General features: G+C 41.8%; 2 protein-coding genes across 2 annotated transcripts; both read right to left on the bottom strand.

Moving 5' to 3' along the window:
* Positions 1-347: 347 nt before the first annotated feature.
* Positions 348-2,282, bottom strand: LOC308087839 (dynein regulatory complex protein 1-like; the record flags this gene model as incomplete). Its single annotated transcript, XM_080432034.1, has 1 exon — positions 348-2,282. One exon carries the CDS (start codon positions 2,280-2,282, stop codon positions 348-350), a length of 1,935 nt encoding a protein of 644 aa, XP_080288160.1.
* A 2,498-nt stretch (positions 2,283-4,780) lies between these two features.
* LOC308087182 (uncharacterized protein) lies at positions 4,781-8,489 on the bottom strand. Its single transcript, XM_080430895.1, has 5 exons — positions 8,458-8,489; positions 7,642-7,728; positions 7,085-7,167; positions 6,346-6,546; positions 4,781-5,222 (listed from the first exon to the last, which is right to left on the bottom strand). Exons 2-4 carry the CDS (start codon positions 7,709-7,711, stop codon positions 6,364-6,366), a joined length of 336 nt encoding a protein of 111 aa, XP_080287021.1. The 5' UTR covers positions 7,712-7,728; positions 8,458-8,489; the 3' UTR covers positions 4,781-5,222; positions 6,346-6,363.
* Positions 8,490-10,518: the final 2,029 nt, after the last annotated feature.

The raw sequence follows: 10,518 nt of genomic DNA, 5'->3' as shown, positions 1-10,518 counted from the left end.
ACATCCAGGTCACTATTGGGCACTGCAAGGAAAAAAACAGGAAAGACACACAACATTGCGAATCTAATTCCTACAGGGCCATAACAGGGTCTATGGTATGGCTCCTATGTGGATATCAGATTCAATGTGGACAGTCTATCATGTCAGTCATCTATGATTATAAAACATTTGACAAAAAGTGGAAGAACTTCCTTGGCCTACTGATAGTGTGCACAAGGAATTTGGTCCAGAGGTTAGCAAGTTTAGCCCCAGACAAATAAACACTGTTGACGTCTTGTAAGCATTTGTGCCACCATCAACTCATCTAAGCCTGGTGCAACAAAAATAAAATCAAGTAAATCAATTGTTCACTTAGGTGTAGGTGTCAGCTTTACCACCTGGGGGATCGGGGAGGTTTGCGCTGCCTGACGCTGGTTCAGGAGCATGCGGAGCTCAGCATTATTGCGCTTCAGGTTTTGTGTGCTAGTGATGAGCTTGGTCCGCTCTCTCAGGATCTCATAGTACTTGTTCAGTCCATTTTCCAGCGCATCCCAGACCTTTAGTTTGGACTCAGGAATGACATTTGCTAAACTGTTCCAATAGGCTGCGTCGTCAAAATCATCCCAATCAACCAGAGACTGGAACCGTTGAGGCGCCCTGGTTTCTTTATATTGAGCAGTGAAGGCTTTCAGAACAGTCAGGACCTCATTGGGTTTGATGTTCAGGATATTGTCGGCCTCTTCTGCTGATTCACTTACCCCCTCAAACAGTTCTTGCTGCTGCTGTATGTAGTCGATGAATAATTCAGCCAGTCTGTTGACATCATCGGTATTCTCAATGAACATGGTTTCGAAGTTGATGTCCACCTGGTCACACAGCACCTCCAACAGTTTCTTTACCATCAGTGTCGACACTTTGCCTTTTTCTTCCCCCTCACTCTCCTCCTCCACCTCTATGTGGCTCTCACTCCTCACCACCACCACCTCCTCCTCCACCGAGGTGTTCCTCTGCGCAAAATCCCGTTCCCGTGTACCGGCGGGGTCAGGACGCTCCACAAAGGCCCCGGGAGGCCGCTCCCAGGCCAAGCCTAAGACCTGCTCGTGGATTTGCTGGTCGATGTCCAGAGCCTGCTCCACCAATTGCTTCACCTCAGCCTCGCTCAACATCCACATGTCTTCAAACCTGGTGGCACTGACGGCTGCAAAGTGCTTCTTTCTCTTCTCTATTTCTTTACACTCCTTCATGCTGCGTTCGTAGCGTCTAGTCAAACGCTGAATTTCATCTTTAGAATCCTTCTCCTGCCTCATCAACTTGTTCAGCTCATCCCTCAGTTTGGTGATCTTCTGCTTCTGCATGATCTTGGTGATTGTGTTCTCCTCAGCTTGCTTCTTCAGCAGCTTGCGTTGCATGTCCAGTTCCTCCTGGTTCATCTGGTATTGATTGTCCATCTGCTTTTGCCGCTCCTCCAGGGCCTGAAGATGTGTGTCCAGTTTGAGCTTTAGGGTGATGTTCTCCTCAGCACTGTGCTCCCTCAGCTTCTGAAGCAAGCCCTCAAATTCCTCCAGCTTCTCCATCCTCTCCTTCAGGTCACTCTGCTCCTTTAACTGTCTTTCTTCCATAGACTCTTCCCATTCAGTTTTGTTTCCAGTCAGCAGGATCTGCCGTTCTTCCTCGTAGGTGTTCTCCATCTGGTCGAGTTCCTCCCTGTAGGTCTTCTTCATAGTCTTGACCTGCTCCTCCATCTTCACTAATAACAGGTCCACCTCGTCTGCCTGCTGTTTCAAGTCCTTTTCAAAGCGGTCATCACTGGCCTCGAGCTCCTCTTGCAGGTCATTGATGAGTTTGTTTTTGTCCTCGAGGAGCTGAGCACAGAGCTTCTTCTGGCTCTTCAGGATCTGTTCCACATCCTGAGGAATCTCCTTTCCCTCAGCGCCCATCCACTTTGTGTTGATCTCCTCAAACTTGTCTAGGCTGGACTTGGCTTCGCTCTCTATCCTCTCCACTCTTACTCGTTGACTCTCCCTCAGTTCTGTCCTCCGGCGGGACTCCTGGGCACGGACAGCTGTTTGGATGTTGGTGATGTTTTCTGTCCCATCATTCAACACGGTGATGACTCTCCTTCTGCTTTGCTCCACTTGCTGTTTGCTTATCCTCTCCTTCTTGGTCTCTTTATCACCCATGTCATCTCCCTGCTCTTGTCTTTTCTCGGCTTCATTTCGTGCTGCTTGCTGTGGGTTTTCTGACGCCAAAGGTCCAGACTCTTCTACTGCATCTTCACCACCTCTGTCAGAAGTTTCATTCATACTTCCACTCATACGTTCTCTCGTGAAATCTGCTGCTTCCTGTGGATTTTCAGATTCCAAAGTTGCAGCTTCTTCAGGTTCACGATCTTCAGGTTCAGGACCAATGTCAGAAGTTTCACTCATACGCTCACTCACGAGTGATTATATGTTTAAGTATTAATATGCCTGACTAAAACATGTAGTGAGGAGAGACAGTTAGCACCGGCTTATATAGTCCATAAATGGAATTGTGAGATGTCATCATTCTAAAGTGTGGTATGGTATAGATCTTAGAATAGATGATGTAAGGGGGTGGGTTTTACATCATCTATATATGTGATAGGGACAGAGATTCTGAACCTGTCTGAATCACAAGTTAGCATGTCCAGGTTTTTGCCCAGGTTTTGCCTATTAAGCATGCCAACGTGTCGTCACCAGCAGAAGGGGCAAATCAGCCTGCGGGGGCGAGGCATTGGGCGTGGCATTGGGCAATGTTAAGTCAACCTGGTTTTTACCCCTCAAAGATGTCCGCAGCTACCAAAAGACACTTGTTGACGCCCCCTTCAGGATTTTTGGCACGCTCTATAGGGAACTGGGAGACGTTTGATGGAATGTATTGAAGTGAAAGAAGTATTCCACACAAAATCAAGTTTTTTGAGTTTTGTATGTGTTTTTAAGCTATGAAAATCCAGTTTTTGTTGGCACTCTGCTTTTCTCTAAACTCTAAGGCCTTAACTCATTGACTGCCAGAGTTAAACATCATCTGGCTGCCCTTGCCAGCGATTTCGAGCGTTTTCACTAACCTTTGAAAAATCACAGAATATTGTTCTTCACAAAGATCCACCCGCTGATCGCTTTGAAAGACATAGCCGAGTCTCGTAGAATCGGAGAAAGACATTTGTGCCGCAGCGATAATCCATTCCATAGTTGTGGGCGGTTGAATGTGGCATGTTTTTTCGCCAAAAAGCAACAGAAATTTGCGAGGACATTTTTATAAATCCTTTAACATTGGATGGGACGGGGCCGGCTTTGTTGTGATCACATTATTTCTGGGTCTACTGTTCTCCAGAACAGCGCCCTCTAGCGTAAACTATTGAAAACACCACACACATGTCAATTCGTCAATGGCAGGCTGAACTGAATTATCTGAATTATTGTGACCCGTGTCAGATAATCGGTTCAGGGAAATCTCCTATAGAAAGCTCCTATAGCCCCCTCCCTGCTAATGAGCAATAAGCAAAATGGTAGTCACAACCACAAAAAAAAACCGTCCTTTACAATGGTTGAGGTTCCCAACCTTTTTCCTGGAACCCCCCTTCTCATAAGAGATGAGAGGAGAGCCCTGCACATGCACGCACACACGCACACAAACGCGCACGCACTTGTGTTTTTCCTACATACAGTTATATTTTGTTTTTGATATTTTTTCGGCTTTTCTGCCTCTATAGAGTAGTAGTGGAGATGGACAGGAAACAGGGAGAGAGAGATGGGGAGAGACATGCAGTAAAGAGAACGGGACTCGCACCCGCGATGCACTGTCAGGCTACTTTAGATGGGTTGGCAGGCCTAACAAGGGAGTGGAAACAGGTGTGCAGGTAACAGTGAGTCGAGAAGACTACGCGAGGGAATGGGACGACAGAAAGAGAGCCAAACAGACAGAAACAGAGAGACCATGACAATGCTGTGTGATGGATGATGGAGGATAAGCTCATAGTAGCTGTGTGTGGACACCCCCAGAGTTGTGGCCTGAAGGCAGCACGCAAATTGCACTACCTGGTAAGTTCTGAAAACATGTCTGTTACTTGATTACAGAAATCGATTGTACTTTACTAAACCGGTTAGCATGACCATTAGCACAGCTGGCTACCTGTCTGGCTTAGCTAGAAGCTGTATTTGGATTCAACAGCCCTGCTGAAAAAACCAGCTTAGACCAGCCTAAGCTGGACCAGCTGGTTTTAGCTGGTCTTGGTGGTTGACCACCTTAAGGTGTGTTTTGGACGTCCAAAACACACCTTAAGCTGGTCTTGGTGGTTGACCAGCTTAAGGTGGTAGGTTTTGCTGGTTTAAACTGGTAGCTGGTTTAAGCTGGTAGCTGGTATTTTTGATGGTTTAGCTGGTTTAAGCTGGTAGCTGGTATTTATGATGGTTTAGCTGGTTTAAGCTGGTAGCTGGTATTTTTGATGGTTTAGCTGGTTTAAGCTGGTAGCTGGTATTTTTGATGGTTTAGCTGGTTTAAGCTGGTAGCTGGTATTTATGATGGTTTAGCTGGTTTAAGCTGGTAGCTGGTATTTATGATGGTTTAGCTGGTAGCTGGTTTAAGCTGGTTTAAGCTGCTATCTGGTATTTATGTGTATTCAGGTGTATTCTGGATATGCAGTGACCAACTTTGCTGGAGAGGATGCATGATCATGGTGAATTTCATCCAGGTGCCCACAGCACGTGGTATATTTAAAAAACAGTAGCCTACAGTAGCCTATATAAAAGTGAGCAAAATCCACAAAGTCATAAATAATCATGTATCAATTTCATACATAACAATAATTTATTAAACACTTATAAAAAACCCTCAAAAACAACATTTAAATAACAAATAAATGTATAAATAAACACATAAATACATGAACTTCAACCTGAGGAACACACTAACACACACACAGTGTTCAAATGACTGGAAAAGAGTGAGAGAATATGAAAAATCGGACAGATCCGTCTTGATTACATGACTATGGAGATACTGTATACCGATGTGTGTGATGTTTGGAAAACATCTGTAAAGTTGCAGCCAAAAATGTGTCTTGCAAAAATCGGCCTGCTGGTGGCGCTATAAAGCATTACCCCCATATCAACCCCCCCCTACACAGACACACAATTTCTTGTCCTTTCTATTGATGTCCTGGCCATGGTCCATGGCCTTCCTCTTTGTGAGAATGTTCTGCCCCTGCAGCCACCAATGGAAACAGTCTGAAAGAAAACAAACAAGAACCCCCAACAATAAAACAAATATAATTAGCAATATACTGCATGGGGTGAGTTAAATGAATTGTGATGTTTTGAGAAAAACTTAAAGTAACTTAAACTTCACCCATTTTCAACCTTATCTTCATATAACTAACTGATCCTCGCTAATGTTCATTATACAATGGCACCATTTCTGTCTACTCGTTCTGCCACTCATTGGTGGAATGTGGACAGTTCAGAAACCTGCCTACCAGTGACATCACCAATGGAGATTCCAAGCTAATAGAAACTACAGTGTGTCTCTACCTGGAAAGTTTGAATGCAGAAGTAGAAGCCATTGTTCTTGCATTAATAATGAACAAATAAAGTTGTTCTAAATGACCAAACCTGCCTACCGATGATGTCAAAGGTAGGCAGATTTCTAAACTGTCCACGACCTATCAACGAAACACAGAGTGAGTAGACATAAATGGTGCCATCTTAAAATGTGTATTAGTGAGGACCAATTATATGAAGATGAGTTGAAAATGGGGTGAAGTGTTTTTTTAACCCTGTGTTTCAGTTCAGTTAGAAAACATGCATTTGAATGAAAAAGGTGGGTGGACAGTGGGCAGGCAATAAGTCAGATGGCTACAATGGACAACAACAATTTGGGGCAAAAAGCTACCCCTGCCAAACATGCATGTAGGGCTGCCACTACCAATTATTCTACTTGCGATTATTCTATTGATTACTTTTTTGATCTACAAGCTCACAACACGTCCAACGAGTTGCAAGCTTGTAGATCGGCATTTCTTTCAGCCATAAAATCGATTTTATTACAATAGAGTATTTTCTTTTATGATTGATTAATAAGCTTAATATAATCTCTTTTCCAGAAGGTGACATTCCCGTTTCCCGATCAGTTTTTCATAGCTTCATTTGATTGGCTACAACCAACATCTCCATATGTGTTTCTGGTTGAAACAGTATGCTGCTGAGACAACCAAATGAAGGTATGAAAAACTGAACAGGTAACGCTAACGGGAATTCCACCTTCTGGAAAAGAGAACTACAGTCATGCACAGAGCAGATTGAATTATGAGATCAAGTCATAATGAACCCCCCCACCCCTCAGTAAACATACCTCTTCTGAGTCCTGCGGTCAGGGGGGTTTGGCCTCCCCCTTGCTAGTGGGGCATTCTTTGTAAGGCTCCTGCATGGTCTTCAGGGTTGTTGTCCCCCAAATGGCAACAGCAAGCTCCTTCATGAACAGGGAGTCCTTGGTGTTTGCTGCCACCATCTTCCAGATCTCCTTTTCGAGCCACACACCAGAGCCAATGTGGACCTGAAACAGAAGAAAACAACACATGTTTTAGAAATTAAAAAACATTTTACCATGACATTTCAGACTCATTTTTGACAAAAGCAGGCCCACTTCAAACAGAATTTACTGTAAAGAAATTACATTTTCAAGGACCCCCAAATGTGGACCCATTTAGAAAAGAGTTGGTGCCATGGACCTCCAATAGAGAAGATGTTAATTGTTGGATTACATTTAGTACAGAATTCTACAACTGTCTATACTGTAGGTGGGGAGAGTTGAAGTAATTCTTATACAGTACATTGTCATTGGATTACATTCTAGCTGGTAAAATAGTAGTGAAATTAACCTTTTCCACCCGGCATCCCTATTTTGTTCATGCCATAGGCAAAACTGTTCAAAAATAGTTCAAAAATAGCAAAACATAGCTGATCTACAAGCTCACGATGCATCATGACACGTTGCCTATTTTTGAAATGATAACTGTTTCTTATTTAGCTGGGGACACTGTGGAACCCCACTTTTAAGAACCACTGTCCTACACAGTATGTTTCTTCAATACCTTGTCACCGTTGCCGTCAAACATCCCAGGTGTCGATGCCAAATCGTCTGACTCGGGGGAAGAGGAAACGGAGGAAGTTGCAACTGAAAATGTAGAGAATCATATTTAAGCTCCTTTTGGCAGTATCACAGTACTTATATTGTACACATTGTCACCATTTTCCGTAGAACAGTATCACTGTCTAAACACACCTATGCTGTCACTGGTTTGCTTATCTGCAGCAGGGATGTCAGGCTTTGCTGCAGAGCTATATTGGGGCCCTTCCTCCAGTTTCTGTTTTGCAATCTCTAATTTGTTGCATCTTAAAGCATGAACAGGGTACGGAAAAATAAAAAATAAAAACTGAATTGATGTATGCCTTAGTAGGATACCAGTTTAATAATGAGCCTAGCATCTGTCCACTCCATTTAACATGCTTTCTATATAATGTTTTTTAATATTTGTGGTCAAGATCTAAGTAAAAAAGAACATGAGAACAAATAACCAACATATCGATATATACAAAAAGAGAAGAGCAAACTCATGCAACTGTTTCGTTAACATTAGTCATTGCTTACTTAGTTTTAAGATGCTGTAGGTCCAGCTCCAACTCTTTGGCCTTCTTCTGGGTATGACTGTACTTGACATTTCGTCGTGGATAGCGTCTAAAGGTAGTGCAAGTAATATATTTTGGATAAAACAAGATGTTTTTTGTTAGAAAGTTAAAGTGGAATAAAATGTAATTTTATGCAACCTGTATCGTAGAGTATATTAATACAATATATTTTGATCTGATGGTCAAGATTCAATGTATCACCTGAGCAAGCAGGCAGGCTCTATTAGCTCAATGTTAAAAGGTTACAGCACTTGCTCAGGAAACCGGGTTCAAATCCGGGATAGAAGAGGAAAGTTACATAGTGCAGCTTTAACCCATTAAGACCTGGGGCCGATTCTAAAAATGCTCTCTAAATCCTAAAAGTTTTTTGAACATAAAAGGAAAAAGATTTGAGGTACAAATGTTCACTTTAAAACATATATATTCAAAGATTTTCAAAAATAGCAGATCTACATGCTCATAGCGCGCCACTCGGTGTCGCGCTATGAGCTTGTAGATCTGCTATTTTTGAAGCCAAAGGTCTAGCCAAAGAAATCAAAACAATTACACAGATGCGTTCCTGGTCTAAATGGGTTCAAATTTTGTATGCCCACTTCTTTGTGTCATCACTTCCAATTGTAACTTATTTATCCTGTATCCTGTATGAGTTCTGATTGGTTAAATTTGGTATTCCTGGAAATGCATTTTCGGCTTACTAAAGAGGTGGAGAGTCTGGGAGACCCCTGTTACTGAACAAGCAATGATTACTTTAACATTTAACAAAACAATATCACTTTACCTTCAAACTGTTTTCTTCTCTTTGTGGGAGGGGGGGGGGGGGAGGGGGGGGGGCATAACACATAATGTTTCTCTCTGGGTTCCTTTTTCTCTTTTAGTAGGGCTGCAAACCATTCATTTTGGCCACTGCAGCCAAAGAAATGTGTAATAATAACAGACAGACAGACAGACAGACAGACAGACAGACAAGGGAATCATTAATGTTCAGAGTTCACGGGATATTAAAACAGAGCTCTGTAGCTTCATCACTGAAAGCGTGTGTCCACACACACACACACACACACACACACACACACACACACACACACACACACACACACACACACACACACACACACACACACACAGACGTCATATTCTGAATTTAGTTTTGAGCGGCACACAGGCAAGCAGTAGTGGCCTATAGTATAAATTATATTGTATATTCCCACTATAATTTATTGTAATTATTGTCATAATCCCTTTATCAAGACAAATTAAATAACTAAACAATGTGTAGAGTTGGGTCATGACATGAGTCACTTGTGATTGACTTCGAACACAGCAGCCTACGCACTTAATTATCAATACAGTAATAGTAGGCTAAAAAGCCTACATAAATAGTATTTCTGTGTGTGACTGTCAACACTCACCTAAAATGTCCGCCACTTCTTCTTCTTTCTTTTATCTTCTCTGAAGCCGGTTTATAATTATTTTTGATGAATCCAAAGCAACGCAATTTATCTAACTTTCTATTGAAGTGAGAGCTCCAGCCTGCAGGCAGCTCGAGTCAGACAGCATTCGTTCTCCCCGCGCATCTCGAGCGGTCGCGAGCATAGAGTTCAAGAGTCGCGAGCCTGCTGAGACAGTGTTGCCAGATTTTGTGAGAGAAATAAGCAGCCAGGTCTGTGAAAAAAATTAAGCCCAAAAGAAGCGACATTTGCACTTTAAACCTATTTGAAAATAGCCGATCTACAAGCTCACAGTGCGTCGCATTTGCAACACATTGTGAGCTTGTAGATCTGCTATTTTCAAAAATAATAAGTGAAATATTTCACTAATATTTACAAGCAACTTTACAGAAAAACAAGACCAAAGTCACTTATAATAAGCAGATATGGCAACACTGCTCAGGGCCCATAAAGGGCCCACTTCTCTGTAAAAACAGATGTACAAGCTCACAACACGTCAAATTGCGACAAGATGTAGATCTGTAGATCTGTTCATTTTGGTAACCATAGCAAAAAAAAGTGTTATTTAGAATCAAACTAGCATGTTATTTGCCAATTGCGAAATTAAGTAAATAAGTTTGGATGAATGTTGTCATGATAATAATAATACATTATTATTATTATTATTATTATTATTATTATTATTATTATTATTATTAAATATAATATTTATGTCACATCACAAGCAAAGGACAAGAAATGTAAAGTAAAATACAATGCCATACAATACAATACAATACAATACAATACAATACAATACAATACAATACAATAAAATATACTGTATATACTGGGGGGGGGGGCAATTGTAACAGAAGAAAATCTTCACAGTCTAATGGCAGGTATGATGTCTCCCCGGGATCCAAACTAGTTAAAATAGCAGATCTGCAAGCTCACAACGCTTGTAGATCTGCTATTTTCACTGCATGCTTTTTTTTATTAATTGATGGAATTTCTTAGATTTTGTATTTATTTGTTTTTTTATTGATGAAGATTTTAGATTTTTGGGTGGGAAATGTTTTGAAATAATATAGTAATATATTTTTGTAGGAAACAAAAAAAAGGATCTTTCCTCGTGATGTGTACATGACCCACAAATGGGCCCCGACCCACTGTTTTGGGAAACACACACGTGATCTAACCCAGTGGTCCTCAACCCTTTCAGGCCGCGACGTCACAAAATAATCATATTTGAACTGGGGACCCCCCACCCTTAAAGCACTTGGAATGTAGGAGTTGATGCATTACGTTTAGTTTGACTCTATTGTGAAAATAGCAGATCTTCAAGCTCACAACGCCTCGCAAGGAAGGTGTTGTGAGCTTGTAGATCTGCTATTTTCAAAATGTTTTCT

Source organism: Gymnoscopelus braueri, assembly GCF_963280865.1.
Source record: "Gymnoscopelus braueri genome assembly, chromosome: 1".
Classification (NCBI taxonomy): Eukaryota; Metazoa; Chordata; class Actinopteri; order Myctophiformes; family Myctophidae; genus Gymnoscopelus; species Gymnoscopelus braueri.
This window is presented reverse-complemented; position numbering and strand designations above follow the sequence as displayed.